Genomic DNA, 17,027 nt, shown 5'->3' with positions numbered 1-17,027 from the left:
CTCTTTTGGAATCATCTTTATATCTCATCATATATAATTTTCATCCTACTCTCATCTACCACCCGTCTATTCTATTTAATCATGTACAAAAGCTAACATGAAAATGAATAGTGCATGGTAAGTTTCTCATTCAGTCGATAAATAATTTAAAAAATGGAACTCGATAATCAAAGGTGGGATCTACGAGGTAATCGGTATTTCCAAAAACACATCTATTCATAGCTTAGAAACAATGCATACTTGTGTTAATGTTGGCTTCGTAGAAGGTAATAGCAAAAGGTCTAACTATTGTAAGAAGCGAAAACCGCATGACGAAACGTAACAATCAGCAGAGACCAACATCAATATTAAAAACAGAGACACAGAAAAAAAGGAAAAGAATGCTTTTCATATGAATATATTTAACAGTCTATGGAAAAGATTTACGAAAAACGACTGATTAAATGATTGAGTATTTGGCAGAAGCAGCAGAAATGAAAATATAAGAATCAAAACTTGTCTTATATCCAATATCAACAGTAAGTAAAAGTTATTATTATACAAAAAGTATTCTATGGTCCAATGCTGCAAACACTGCAAAAATAATTTAAAAAATAGTCAAGTTTTGTGTAAACTGTCATTTATATTCAGATATAATCAAGTGTAATCATCTTTTGCTGCAATGTTCCATTTAAAGCATGGTAATGTATATACACTCATTTACTAAGATATTGAATCATTTCTAATCTGGCGCAATCGTTGAAGGGGTAAAAGGACTAATTTTCATTGATCATGTCAATTATGACATGCTTTTGGCAAATAGGGAGTCCATTTTTTTTGTCACATGTTAACTAATCTATTGTTGCCAATTGTTAGTCAAGTTTAGAGCTATTGTCATGTCTTCTATTTCATACAAGAAATTTTATTTCTGAATTGGCGCAACATAAAATGGCAAAGATCAAGCATGGCTTTCCTATAAATGCAATTTAAATAATAAGAAAAACTTCTATGTTCACCCTTTTTATTCATTAATGACTATATAAGTCAAATATTTTTTACATCAAATATTTGATTCAGTTTAACCAGAACTAAGTTTTTTTGTTATCAAGTATCACAATATATTTGTAACATAATATCAAGAATTAAAAAGCAATGATTATTCTGACTCATGAGTTCAATTTTGGCAACACAAACTTTTCGATTTTATCTGGATTTCGACAATTTGTGTCTCTTCAGTGCTGTTCGGAATTTAAACGGTATTTGGAAGGCCATATTATTTACCTCAATTTAGGATAGACTCTTGAATTTTTAAGAGTCGAAATAAGATGATCGGATCATTTAAATTTGAAGTCCAATATAATGCAAACCACAACGAAAAAAAAATATGAACAAGTCTAAATTGAAAACAACGTTCAAACCTATGATTCCGTTGAATAAAAAACCCAATTTTTATACGTGCGCATTCAAAACAAATTTCTTCGTACCAAGTCAGGAATATGACAGTTGTTTTCTATTCGTTAGATGCGTTTCAGCTACAACTTTCCTCACAGTTCAGTATTTTTGTGATTTTACTTTTTTTTTTAGATGTTTCTAAACATAGCACAAACACCTTTTCCGAAAGTCCAAAAAAGTAAAATAGTATTTTTAAACAAAACGCATTTGGCTAGCAGGTCGAACAACTGATATTCTTAAACCCAGCTGACTGCCATTGGCGATTGTAGGGTTACTAAAACGCGTTTGAAGAATTGTTCTGAAAACAAAATCCCGACCAGAAATATTGTATTGTGGCAAGTTCGATCAATATGATTGAAAAACAGACTTAAATAAAGGTTTAATAAAGTTTAACAGTAGTAAACTCATAAATCGATAGAAAAAAAAACAAATCCGCGTTAAGTTAATTAAGCTTCCTTTTACATTTGTTTAATTCAGTTTTGAAACACAATTGTAGAATACTCCTCTTTCTTAACTATCTCAAGTTCGATGATATGGATGCGTTCAACATAGTCACAAAATATGGAATTATGTAGTGAGAGAACATCATTTATGTAGTGGAATGTAAAATATGAGAGTTGTTGTCCATTCGTTTGATGTGTTTTATCATTTGATTTTGCCATGTGATTAGGAACTTTCCAATTGAATTTTCCTCGGAGTTCAGTATTTTTGTGATTTTACTTTTTGCATACTACTAACTTCTGTTCCTCTTCCTAGAAAGTTCTTGTATAAAGTCAGCCTCATACGAATAAAACAACAAGTCGGGCAGAAGAGTGAACCAGTTGGTTCCTCCAAACGCAATACATATGTTGTCAATCAAGAAATCAAGCATCTTGATAATGTAAGCGTCCGATAATATTTTGCAAAAATCATTGTTTCTTACAAAGAAGGATTTATCTCTACCTACATGATTCTTCTATCTACTTCGATCATTGTTTTTTATAAAATAAAACAGGACCTATTGTTTCAATATGTCTTTTAGTTTGAAATGGAGAATATTTGTGTAACGTGAAGAAAAGTTATTTTTTTTAATACTATTGCAAGATGAAAGAGTCTTAGATTATATGTACTTTAAAAGATCTTTGGATTTTGTTAGTATCCACATCTGAGAGCTATAAATAAATTTATCATTTTTTATTTGATGTATATTTGAAGTTGTATGAAATCCAACCAGGAAAAATCAAATGAAAAGAATGAATATTGTAATATATATAACCGCAAAACTATCTACTGTACCAGAATATTATACAATGTATGAATATTCGCAAATATATGTAGGACTCAAATCTATGGCGGGTTCCAAATCTATGGCAGATTACTAATGTATGGCAAATATAACGTTTCAAACGCCAAACAAATCAAATCTATGGCAGATTTTTGTTTTCGCCAAATCTATGGCAGATTTAGGAATACGTAATTTTCCGGGAAAAAGAATAAAATATAACGTCACAATAAAATAACGCTATATCAGTCGTTGCCGACTTCAGCAAAGTGTTTGGCTCTCCAAACTTTCCTGAAGTCCTGTGTTTAAAGTACTGTCTCATTAAAACACTCTCCGCTTTCCCTATAGAACAATGTGTCGATGGTTTAAAGGAAGATGAAATCTTTTATCCATAGAAGGGGCAATAGTAATATGATGTATCGTCCGAATAACGCGATCAAGAAAGGCACAGTAGTTTTAGTTTTATTAGTGGATATTTTGAGAAAGGAGTTACATAAAATGTATAGTGAATATTTTAGCTTCTACGGCTGGCAAAGTATTTAAAGTGAGAAAATAAAAGTACAGGATACCACCTTGACCAGTTAAAAAAGATTGATTAACGCTGAAATAAATATTATGTGAAAGTCCAATGTTTAAATTTTCTTTTTATAAAAACTGCTTTCTTGTTTGTTAACAGACTTCCATTTTTACTTGTTGATTTAATTAATGGGGTTAGCAGGTACCATGCATAGATAAGGACATGCTTATTTCTACGGGGAAGATCATTTTAATCCAGAATTGTGTATTATGGTATATCACTTCTATACTTTTTTAAGGTTGACATCACGATTTGGTTGACCGTTATGCAATTTTTATTTCAAACATGTTTATACACTCTCCCGTTGTCGTACATTTCAACTTAATTAAGACAAGTCAGTGATTGTATATGTAATGCCTTGATTACATCTGCATACAATCTTCCAACATATATACAACAAAGAAAACAAATTAATATACAACAAACTTCTGTCGAATGGAGAAAAAAAGGAAAGACGACAGTCGGGTTTTAAATTGCATATCCTTTTCTTTGACAAAGCTCCATCATTATTAACATAAAGAGTTCCTATTAAACAATTAAACTGTTGTGGTACCTTAAACGATATGGCTTTGCTGTTTTAATGTCTACCTATCACAAAATCCCAATTACTATCACTGTGCTGCTCCAGTAACCATTACCACTCATATCTTGATCAATAACAGCAGAGACACATATGATACACAATAGTGCAACATTTGTAGACAGAAAGTACAAATGAAGCATGTTGGCCATATAATGCAAATGTGTTAAAGTATCAGAACAGTTTAATGTTTGAAAATGCTACTTTTTGTAATGAGAAATGCAAGCTATATATCTGTCACCTGCTGATATGTTACCAAATGAGGTACCAAAAGAAGAATGATCAGTAGGATATTGAATTTTTGTACACTGTTTCTCATATTGGAAATAGGTTCATTGATATAAAAAGGTGCATATTCATAAAAGAAGAGAAATTGATATTTTGTAGTACTTTTTTCATAGTCAGCACTTATAGTTGAATGCGATAAAGTCATTTTATTTGCATAAATAAGCTGAGGATAAAAGTTTCAAAACGGTCTTTAATTTGTAATATCATGTCCTATAACAGGTAAATGACCAGTACTATTTACGTCATAATTACCTTATAGATGACACATATTCAAAATCAATTTATTCCATAAACTAGACCTTCTATATAAAAAAATAATATGAAGTAACAATTTGTAGCGTAAATTATGCTCTAATGGTGAAATGAAGTTAAGCTGAAAACAGTCATATCAAAATACGAAAGGTGTTATATGTATGTTCCAATTTCTTTTCCAGAATGGTCATTTAACATGCAGATAATTATGGAATCACTATTTTTGGTACGACCAATTCAATATTTATGAATTTTACAGTTTTACTTTTTAAAACAGACAAGCCACACAATCTACACTGTAACAATCTAAAAGAAAATTGACAAAAATCAAGAAAGAATTGCATTTTTTTAGACACTTTGACTTACTGCTAATCAATTAAAAAACAAACAAAAAAAATGTGATGTATCATGTTTGTGACGTATTTGGTTATGTGATAGCGTAATAAATGTGGTCTGTCACATGTTTTACACTAATATGGTATATCTTATCTGCATGTATTTAATACATTAAAATCACGCTGATACATGTACATAGCAAGGTAACACGATAAACGTATTTGTTATCAACTTGATTAGATGTAAAAGTATTAACATTGCAACTTCATTACATTCGGTGACGTTATTGATATATATAGAATAAATAAACCCATTTTAGTTACCCGGATTAAAATTTGTAAGCAAAACGGGTGGTTCGTTTCCGTTAAGGGTGTTGTACCTTTATAGAGGTAGGTTTTATACTTTATACTATAATACATTTAATATGCTTCTTGTTTCATTTTCTAATATACGAAATTAATGAGATATTATTTTCATGTACTTTTCAATTCAGCTGTTTTGAGTAAAATAACCTAGGGAAAATTAAACATTTTATACATAAATATGTAAATTATATTTGGCTGTACCAGATAACGCCATTACATCTATGGTAAATCAACTATTGTAATAGTAGACTAGAATAGGATTAAATGGCTGCCATACAGTCACATTAAACGAATTAACCGAATACAATAAATGATTTCCTTGTTAAAAATATCAATTCATTTTGTTTCATTTTACATCCGGTTTGATTCAAAATATAACATAGTATCCCATAATCATGAACATACTACTAAGCACACATAATCGACATTGAAAGCCATTTTAATGAGACCCTCTTTATGATCTCCATGGAACTTTTTCTATAGATTTTGTTTCCGTAGCTGTCTTAACGGTTCCGTACACTCCTAAACCAACCCATTAAGGGTCGATACGTGATTTGTTCCAAGTCAAATTTTTGGCCGGTATCCAGCATAATAGTATTGTAATTCCCAATGGCAGCCAAATATTTAGTCCTTCACCCCGTTCGTTCCATTTTGCACAACATGTATTAGTTTGATAATCAATGTATCCTCATTCTAAATATGCATGAAATATTAGACACAGGTCATTTACCAACAATAATCAACCAATAGAGTTATCGAATATGATAATTGTCATTTCTTGACAGTTGTTTTGCAGTCGTTTCGTTGTTTCATATAGTCAAGCGTTTGAATTTTTCATGTTTAATCGACTTCCGATTTTTTTATTTGACTTGGACTGTGGTATTTGTGTATTAAACATATTTAATACACATAAATTCTAACGTAGCAAAACTAAATGTCTTCATTATTTCGATTTTACGGCACCGGCTTTTTTTTTAGATTGGTTTTAGAAAGAAAAAATGACAAAAGGAGGTTGTATCGTATTATTATTTACCATTATTCACGCAACTGTAGCATGGAAACAATCATGTATGTATGCGAAAAAGCTATTTGTCAATGTATCAAATGTTTATTAAATCAAATAACGACTCATACTCGTCAGAAAATTCCATTTATGAGGAGTCAGTAACTAGTCATGGTGAACATCTACTACATTTATTTCGTGTATTGATACTAAAGACACACCTTACATAATAGATCCTATGAAAGAGGGACGAAAGATACAAGAGGGAAAGTCAAACTCATAAATCGAAAATAAATTGAAAATACCATGTTTAAAACAGAAAATGACAAACCGACAAATAATAGTACACAAAACACAACATAGAAAATAAAGACTAAGGGATGTTTTAGCAAAAGTAACTAAAACATTATCGATAAACTATGCCTATCACTAAATAGTACAACAATGTTCTAATTTTAGTTTTATATTAATTCCTGCAAACAGGTTGAACTACAATGAAAAGGTTATCTGTATGATATTTGCTTAAACAAGACTTGCTTCACCCCCGGTGCAACCCAGTAAATCTTCAGGATTTTTTTTTATCGTGGGGTTTAGTTTGGCCAATCTTTAGTTTGCTTCATTTTACCATAATGTTCATCGTTTGTTTTTATAGTGTTGTCTGTTTTTCTTCGACTTTATGTTTTTGATTAGTCACTTTGGCACTTTTCCGTTTTTGTCATGTTGTAGACAACATATACATACATAATTTTTAAAATATTATGTAACTGTTCTAAAACTACCACATGATGCTCTGTTAATTGTATATGGTTTTTTTTTTGTCTTTCTATTGACGCAAAAACATTGTTTAATTCATTAGGCGTAGAAAGTGTGTTGATTTTCAACCTTGCCTGGTAAATTTGTCCAATAACACGATAGTCGTGTGCATTGAATCGGTGTCGTGCGTTTATATTACCACGTAGACTATACCGCTGGGAATAGTTACATGCAATTAGAATCTTTCATTTTAGTTATGGATGTCCAATTAACACAAAAAAATCACGTTGAATTGGAAGCATAAATTGACATCGCTGTTTACATCAGTAATGAATAATTATAGCGCTAATGTTATTGAATTTTATTAATTCTACGTAAAAATTGGTAATAAATTGTAGGATTTTGGTCTGTGAAAAATAAGAGTATTTCAAAGACATGTTTGTTCTATGAAATCGTCTGTGTTTCTGAATATACTTAGTCGTGACTTGCGACGTTTTACGAAGAATCAAGATATAATTTAATCTCAATTACTTTTCGTTGCAGTGACATTTTCAGATTGTTGGTCTATATATTATGTAAATAATGACCACTCATATGAAATCACATGGAATGGGGAAGAAATATATTCACCTTGTCAAATTACTTTCCATGGATATGACACTGATAACGTATTGAATGAATATAAAGTGTGTCTTCGAGCATCCAATTGGAATATTACCGATGCTGGATCAGAAGTAGAGTTGACGTATTATATGGGAGATGACGTTTTAGATGACTATCTTGAAAAAGTAAGTAGAATGAATAAAATATTGTTTTCGCAATGGTTTACGTACTGAACAGGAACAAAAACTTAAACTATTAAGTTGCATATTCATTAATTAGGAACACAGATACATGGTATTCTATTTGTGGTCCTGCAAGACATTCTATGGCTAGAGGTATAGGGGGAGGGTTGAGATCTCACAAACATGTTTAACCCCGCCGCATTTTTGCGCCTGTCCCAAGTCAGGAGCCTCTGGCCTTTGTTAGTCTTGTATCATTTTAACTTTTAGTTTCTTGTGTTCAATTTGTAGTTTAGTATGGTCTTCATTATCACTGAACCAGTATATATTTGTTTAGGGGCCAGCTGAAGGACGCTTCCGGGTGCGAGAATTTCTCGTTGCATTGAAGACCTGTTGGTGACCTTCTGCTGTTGTCTGCTCTATGATCGGGTTGTTGTCTCTTTGGCACATTCCCCATTTCCATTCTCAATTTTATCTATGCTTATCCTGCTTCTCTTTGTTTATCTAAATGTCTAAATGGCACTTGAAAACAATAATTATGGAAGTAAATATCGCATAGACTTTAATTGTTTAAAGATTGTTTAGGCAACAGGTTAAACAGTATTTATAGTAAGTGTATATCCTGGCAAATAAAACCACGTCACGTTTTCAAAACGGAGTGTCTATTCGTCTGGCTAGCCGGACGAATAATTAAAAATCTCTATTCGTCCAGCCATCCCGTCTGCGGATGCGCAAATCTTCAATATCAATACAAGTGTCATGTGACGCGGAAATTGTCCCGGATGAGGTGTCGGATAACACACGCGCGTATGCAATGGACGTTTTGAGAATTGGAGATCGTGATTTATATTTAAAGGTGTCATAGAGAAAACCTGAGAGAATGTGATTGCTTTAAACAAATGTATATATGAGTGATTCCAGAACAATCGCGTGTGCATGTTATCTGTGAGGAATAAGCATGAAATCAAAGTGAAATTGATGATTTAACCCCATTTACCTTATCATGCTTATGGAGACAAAACGCATTCGGAAAAAATACTATATCAAACTTGCTTGGATGCATTATTTTCAAGTTATACTACAACGGAGATATATGAACATACTGATATGCCTTGACTGGGAATAAGACACCAGGGTTGAGGTACCCCCCCCCCCCCCCTTTTTTCTAATACACATTTTTTTTCCAAAACAATCTTATCGAAAACACAATCCTACTTTTGGGGACAGGTTACACGTGCCAGTCCTTTTCTCTGATTTCCTACGAATTAAAAATCGCCGAACAATTTAAATGAAGAATCGTGCATAATCATGCCTTACTTTAACCAAACTTCACAGAAACAATAAATTCAGAATCTTTTGGAATCATAGATAAAGCCAATAATGATTGGCCCGACTATTTACCTTACGTGAAATTCATAGGCAGAAATACAAAAGAGAGAATCATCCCCCCCTTTCCTATCCAAATTCCTTTAGAATATTAGAATTAAAAAAAAATCTGAATCAAATGTATAGTTTTTTTTTTGTTTTTTTATTAGAATGAGTTATTTTTCATAAAACGATGTTAGACAATATAATTATTCTAAAACAACTAGTGTTTTATTTAAAACCTTCAAAACACGATGCTTTATCTTCATCATTATATTTTTGGCCGGACAAATAGCGAAAAACACTAAAAATGCTATTTGTCCGGCTTACCGGATGAATAGACATTTTTGACTATTTGTCCGGCTAGCCGGAAGAATAGCCACTGCCTTTTCAAAATGACAACGCTATGTTACGCTTCCTTTGCATTTAATTTTAATTCTAAGAATATTTTTTTTATTTTTTTAGACATACAGTAAACACAGCATGTCTTCTGCAACAGAACAATGGTGTTCGGAGGGTAATAAGTATGTTGATGTTAAACTAAAGACGTCCTCTTCAATTTACCTTCAGGGGAAAATAACACTGCAAGTCAGTGCACATATGACATACAACTGTAAGTTTAAGAAAAAAGTGTCAGAATAATATATTTACGTAACTGCAATGTATGATCCAGAACATCAATGGTTGAATTTACTTTGAAATACTAAGGCTTTTCTACCTCAGGCATAGATTACCTTAGCTGTATTTGACAACACTTTTAGGAATTTTGGTCCTCAATGCTCTTTAACTTCGTACTTTATTTGGCCTTTTTAAATTTTTTGGATTCAAGCGTCACTGATGAGTCTTTTGTAGACGAAACGCGCGTCTTGCGTATATACAAAATTTAGTCCTGGTATCTATGATGAGTTCATTTACTACTTTAAGCATGTTTAGAAAGAACCCTTATCAAACTATCAACACGAGAGTTATCAGCGCTCCAACTCTTATATAACAATCATTTCTGTTCCATTTTACTTTGTATCTTGGAGTCAACATCACCATCCACAAGCGGTCTTTATTGTCAAGAACTGAATCAATATCCAAATAACAAAAGGCAACAACTTAGTTGTATTTTGTAAAAAAATTATGACATTTGGTTCAAGCTCTGCAACTTCGTACTTCATTTGGCCTTTTTAACTTAGTTGATTCGAGCATCCCTGATGAATCTTTTGTAGACGAAACGTGCGTTTGGCGCAAATACTCAATTTCAATCCTGGTATCTATGATGCATTTATTTCGGTTGGGTACACTGTTCATTGTAGTAGTACATTACTTTCAGTAGGTTTTCTTTTAATCACAACCCTCGATCAGTCAATCCAGTCATTGTGTTATTGTGCTTAGGGTATTTTTGTATTCTTTGTCTTGTAATAAAAGTTAGATGTTCATATAGCTATTAAACCTGGTTCAATCAACCATTTTCATCATAAGTAATGCCTGTAACAAGTCAAGCATATGACAGTTGTTTTCCATTCGTTTGATGTGTTTGAGCTTTCGATTTTGCCGTTTGATAATAATGACAGTGACGTTGGAACACCAAGCATACGTACCAGGAAGCGTGCGTTGTCAGGCGAAGAGATCCAAGCCGAATTTTTAACCAAGAAAACGAACCGATGTAATTAGCAACAGTTCCACGTATGATCGTACCCCGATCCTAGAAATATCGTTGGTATAATTATAGTTTTTGTGAATTTGGGAACCGCATTGGAACAGTTGTATGAATTAAAACAGGATATTTATCGAGCAATTAAATTAAAGCTGTTTAAGACACATCTTCTATTTTATGCATCTTTATTCGCAGCAGCGGTTTCTGAGCTTCAACTTTCGCTACATGAACCAGTGACTTGGAACAGTAATATACATACATAATGCATCAATTACATTTCCTGTCTCCATCTGGGAGTTTCTGTATTTTGTAAATAAGGTTTATTGTATGGTCATTGAATAAAAGTTCTGTGTGTATGTATTTAATTGCCTTTTTATAAAAAAAAAATCATATTAAGAATTATTGTACAAGTTATAAGTGAGTTTTATCAAATTTTGTTCAAACTGTAATGTGTACAAAGTCAAAATACAAATTATGTTGTGTGCAATGTTTCAGTACAAATTATTCTTTGAACAAATGATAACTTGTGCACAAGATATATAAAGAGAGCCGTGATTTAGTTGATAGTGAATCGGACTACTAACACAAAGGTTCCTGTTTCGATTCCCGTTCCGAAATGAAAATTTCAGGGACTGAATTTTTGGCTCTCCCTTGACACCATTTGCGAGTATGGTCTTGAGGAAACGATGATAGTCCGTCGGAAGGGGACGATAAATGGCTGACCCGTATTAAGAGAGAGAGCCATATCTCTTGCACGTTGAAGACACCCTTGTATATTTCGAAAAAGAGCAGGATAATGCCGCTACAAGGAAGCACTCGCACCCGCAAATTAAAGTTGAAACGGATTAATATAAGGTGCAACACTTGTTTCCCAATCCACTGTAAAAAAATATGTTTAAACTAAGATGTATAAACAATAACATGAGTACAGGAAAAGCACTTACCTCTATATAAAAACGATAAACAAAACGCTTGTTCTTTAAAAATAATTATAGTATCAAAAAATGTCCGCCGTTGCTGGGAGCAAGCTCAAAGTGATTAGTTTGCAAAATAAATTGTACCGTCAATCTTAACTTTTGTGTATTATATTGATGTGCATGTACTGATTGATGATGGATACCCCATAACCTTATTTTTTTTCTTTAATATATATAAATTTGTAAAGAAAGTCATCGACGAAAAAAAATTGAGCTTTGGGATGTTCACTCCAAAAAACGATTTAAAATAAACAGTATAATTTTACATTTTATTGATATTTCTATAAGGCCCAAAAAATAATGAAAGAACATGCCTAAACTTGCAAAATTCATGAATAAGATTAATGGACAAAAAAATGGGTTTTAACCATAACACAACTTTTTATTATATCATGCAGAGGAGATTATACATGTAAGAAAAGTAATGTTTTAGTTATTACACTCTGTAAAGGTTTTTTATTATCAATGTCGTAATTTTTTTAAGTAATAACAATATCTAATTATTGAAATCCGAGGATCATGCATAACAGGTGGTTTTAGTTAGTACGATTCTTAATGCTTTTATGTCGAATGTGTTCATTGAAACCTTGAACAGCGTTATCGTACCCACTCTCTAGGAGTAGGGGCTATATTACATTCACTTTTGTCTGTCCGGCTGTTCATCCGTTCGTCGTACATATACTTCCGTAACACTTGTTTGTCTCATTTACTTCTGAACAGATTCTTTCAGATTTGGTCGTCAGCTTGCCAGGGCTACGTTTTGAATCTGTCATACACCTTCTTCCTGTCTAACTATACTTATGAACTATCCGCTATGTTGAATGTTCTGAACAATAGATATCTTTTTAACTATTATGCTTGTTTGTTTTCTTCACACATTGCTGTCAATATAATGGAATATTATGCGTCTGTCAGGAATATAAAGATGTTTTTCATTTGTTCAAGTGTTTGAGCTTTTGATTTTGCCATTTGAAAAGGGGCTTACCGATTTGAATTTTCCTTGGAGTTATTTTTTTTATTTATTTATTTTACTTTTGAAGCACGACAAAGCATTCACCAAATGACAAGTAAATTAAATGTTATATACCAACGAAATGCAATATATTGTAAGCAACAACAAATACAAGTATAGGTGTTAACTCAGATTAAATAAGTTGAATACAGTAAAATCAAAACACCAGAGATACATTCTAAAAATAAGGTAACATAGATAAAATATGAAGATGATTCAATATACGTTTGTCTTTCAGATTATAAATCAATCACGTGGATTATTGGTGGAACAATTGGCGGAGTTGCAGTGCTTATATTATTAGTTTCTATGGTGATCGTGATTTGTTGTCGTCGACGACGACAGAGTGCAGGAGTAGTGTACAACACACCGAGTGTAGCTGGTAACACTATCTTAACACAATCAGGAGCTCAACAGCTAGGCGGTAAGATTTTTTTTTTAATACTTTTATTTCTCTCAATTTGTTGCTTTCAAGCAAAAAAAAATCGAAGAATGATTGAACGTTGTGGAATGGTGATAGTACTGGTATTGATATATGTTTTAAAGTGTTTCAATCATTTATAATACTGAGGTTTTCTACCTCTTATAATAAATAGTATAACCTGCTTTTTATAATTTGTTTATGTTCAATGCTCTTGATTTTCTTAATCTATTTTCTTTTTAAAACATGTTTTATTCGAGACTTCTAATGAATCTCGTGTAGACGAACATCTCGTTTAACGTACTGCATTGTACGTCCTATACCTTTAATGAGTATGATAATTATGACTATGTATTTCAAATCTATGCTGTTGAAGACCATTTTGATACACCATTGCCAATTTTATATGTTTCTATAAAATGTTTCATTGAACGGAATCTATAACCATGATTAATTAACATCTATATTTGATAACAAATACATAGTTCTACTTTCAATAGAATTTTCGTTTTGGTTTAAAGTACCTTTTTTGTCGAGTCTGCAACTTTTGTTGCAGAAAGCTCGACATAGGGAGAGTGATCTGGCGGCGGCGGCGGCGTTAGCTAACTTCTTAAAAGCTTTATATTTTAGAAGGTAGAAGACCTGGATGCTTCATACTTTGTATAAAGATGCCTCATGTTACGAACTTTCTGTCAGTCACATGTCCAATGTCCTTGACCTCATTTTCATGGTTCAGTGACTACTTGAAAAAAAGTTAAAAAATTGTGTAATGTTAAATTCTCTCTTATTATAAGTAATTGGATAACTATATTTGGTATGTGCGTACCTTGCAAGGTCCTCATGCCCGTCAGACAGTTTTCACTTGACCTCGACCTCATTTCATGGATCAGTGAACAAGGTTAAGTTTTGGTTGTCAAGTCCATATCTCAGATACTATATATAAGCAATAGGTCTAGTATATTCGGTGTATGGAAGGAGTGTAAGGTGTACATGTCCAACTGGCAGGTGTCATCTGACCTTGACCTCATTTTCATGGTTCAGTGGTTATAGTTAAGTTCTTGTGTTTTGGTCTGTTTTTCTTATACCATATGCAATAGGTCTACTATATCTGGTGTATGGAATGATTGTAAGGTGTACATGTCTAGCTGACATGTGTCATCTGACCTTGACCTCATTTTTATGGTTCAGTGGTCAAAGTCAAGTTTTTGAGTTTTGGTCTATTTTTCTAATACTTTATGCATTAGGTCAACTATATTTGGTGTATGGAAATATTTTATGATCTACATGTCTGTTACGCAGGTTTTATTTGACCTTGACCTCATTTTCACGGTCCATTGCTAAGTGTTGAGTGTTTCTGTTTTGGTCTGTTTTTCTTAATTTATATGCAATAGGTCAACTATATGTGTTGTATTGAAGAATTGTTAGCTGTACATGTCTGTCTGGCTTGGTTCACCTGACCTTGGCCTTATTTTCATGGTTCATTGATCAATGTTTCGTTTTCTTGGTTAATGTTGAGTTTATGTGACAGTTGTAATAAAGCTTTAGGTCTATCAACATAATATCGATGATTAGTAAAGAAGGCGAGACATTTAAGCGTGTGCACTCTTGTTATTATTCTTAATTATGAACAATTTTCTACATATAAATCTAGTAATGCTAAACAACTTTAATATGTACTGTGCGTTAAATTATTATCAAATTCGGTTATATGAAATATGTTATAGATTTATCGGCAATATTATCTTTTTCAGAAGGGGGATTCTCAAACCAAGGCTATTGGAACCATCAATCACCACCGTCTTACTACCAATCAACAAATACACCATATCCATCAACACAGGAGACCAGCAGACCAGGTGTACACCAAAAGCAATGAATCACTATTTTTTCTGTTTGTTGATAATTTTCTTTATCATTTTTTGTTTATCTTGTGTAATATACAGTTTTAACTCCTATAATAGAAATTAAAATTAATATAAAAAATAAAAAAAATTATATTTAATTCAAGTGAAATAAATATCAGAACTAACAAAAAACGTAAGCCTTTTCATTCCTCATAGAACATGTCTGTGTTTCAATAGCCTTGTGTAACAAAAGATGAATTTCAGTTGTTTCCGGTTTAACTTTAAGACGTTATACGAATAATTTCCGTCTCAATCGATCATTCTGGACGTTTGATCTGTAAGTTACGACGTTCAAAACGTTTTGCAATTATTTCATCTGGCATGTGCAACATCTTTACATAACAAAACATCTTTTTTGCAATGGCGTTGTCAGTTTATTTTCGATTTATGACTTTTACTGTCCCTCTGGTATCTTTCGCCCCTCTTTTTCAACAGATGGAATGTTTAACAGGTAAAAATTGTTTTCATATCGTTAGATATTATAAACTTGTTTGTTCTGTGTACATGTTATATGAATTATGATAGATATTTCATTTCGTATAGGTGCCAAGATTTGGCTTGAATGATCAATGAAGCAATGAAATACAAATGTACACAAAAATATACTTTGATTTATGGATTTTGAAGAAAAAAAACGTTTATTGTAAATTTTTTGCGAAGGTCATATAAAATTTTGTAAAACCATTCTTGGAATGTCGCAAGTAACTTTAAAAACAGTTATCTTGAATCTATTATATATTGTTAATTACAAACAATGTCAGAAACAAATAATCACGATTTGAAAAAAGTGTTCAAAACATGAATTCGGAACTAAATATATATGCATAACCAAAAACCAATGCAAAAACAGTATTGAGGAATACAAGATGGATTTTAAGTTATACTAGTACTCATATAAGACGAAAGAAAATAATGTTCATGATTTCCAAATGCCATCACAGTATACTGAGGAATACAAGATGGATTTTAAATTATACTAGTAGTTGGATAGGACGAAAGAAAATAATGTTCATGATTTTCCAGTGCCATCACAGTATATTGCCTAGCTTTAGTGACATATATATATATATACTGACTGGCTTTAAAAACGCAACACTCATTTTGTAGAATTTTTTTCACCAAATAATGTTTGATCCTCATACAACTACTATTGATGCTCATCATATGTCTTTCCCTTTCGAAAAATAAACATCTGACTTACCTGTGGTTATTGAACATACCAGATTTTTTAGATCGCACGAAATTTCAGAAAGAGAAATTTCGAGCCAATAAAAGATTTTTTCCGTTTTTTTTTTTCTTTGTGAAACAGTTCGTTCAATCCTTGGACACACTTTAATCATTTAAAAAATGTTGCATCTCCATGTTGCTAAAACTCAGGAATGAAAAGCTGAATCAACTCATTAGAATTTTGCAAACAGGAAAACGTGAACGTGCTGCAACACAAAAAAATGACGTCAGAAGCTCGTCTTACTGTCCTTCCGACAATGATATCGGTAAACTGGATTTGTTGAAGACCACCAAAGACTAGATCAACATGTAGTGACAATGCAACGTCAATAGAATTTGATTAGACAACGTCATTTGTGAGACAGATCTACGGCCGCAACGTCAACTGCTAACCAAATTGATGAATGAAATTTTGCACAGATTAATGCCATAAATGTTTTCCATTAACTGAATTGGAAAACAATCGACTGCAGAAAAACGTTTAGAGCCTATAAGTTTAAACCGCATAATTGCCAAAACACATTGTAATGGGTGGAACAACGGCAAAATCAGAAGGTGCAAAACAGAAACCAAAACGTGCCGAACAGAAATGGTTGACCTTTCTGACAATCATTTTGGCGTTTGTTACAGGCAGTCATTGCTTTTGACGGTGACACGTTCATTGGTAAGGGGAAAACCAGGGTTTCCTTGTATACCACAATATTTGAATATCGAAAATGACGTAATCAATTCAACTTTCGAACTGCATTTTTTTTCAAACATTTAAGTAATAACAGAACTTTCTATTCATAAGTTTGTTTACAAAAAAATGCATAATTAAAAATGAAAATTGAAAAGAATAATTTAGTGTT

General features: G+C 32.3%; 1 protein-coding gene across 1 annotated transcript; it reads left to right on the top strand.

The window, feature by feature from the left end:
- Window positions 1-4,896: 4,896 nt before the first annotated feature.
- On the top strand, window positions 4,897-14,939 carry LOC139514383 (uncharacterized). Its single transcript, XM_071303545.1, has 6 exons — window positions 4,897-5,114; window positions 6,069-6,158; window positions 7,390-7,634; window positions 9,459-9,606; window positions 12,863-13,048; window positions 14,797-14,939. Exons 2-6 carry the CDS (start codon window positions 6,089-6,091, stop codon window positions 14,919-14,921), a joined length of 774 nt encoding a protein of 257 aa, XP_071159646.1. The 5' UTR covers window positions 4,897-5,114; window positions 6,069-6,088; the 3' UTR covers window positions 14,922-14,939.
- Window positions 14,940-17,027: the final 2,088 nt, after the last annotated feature.

This window comes from Mytilus edulis, chromosome 1 (genome assembly GCF_963676685.1).
Source record: "Mytilus edulis chromosome 1, xbMytEdul2.2, whole genome shotgun sequence".
Lineage (NCBI taxonomy): Eukaryota > Metazoa > Mollusca > Bivalvia > Mytilida > Mytilidae > Mytilus > Mytilus edulis.
This window is presented reverse-complemented; position numbering and strand designations above follow the sequence as displayed.

Bases quoted from the DNA above. Each gene is read 5' to 3' on its own strand.
- LOC139514383 (XM_071303545.1), top strand. From the start codon at position 6,089: ATGACAAAAGGAGGTTGTATCGTATTATTATTTACCATTATTCACGCA. The intron at 6,159-7,389 runs GTATGTATGCGA...TTTTCGTTGCAG, and splicing joins TGTAGCATGGAAACAATCAT to TGACATTTTCAGATTGTTGG. The intron at 7,635-9,458 runs GTAAGTAGAATG...TTATTTTTTTAG, and splicing joins TAGATGACTATCTTGAAAAA to ACATACAGTAAACACAGCAT.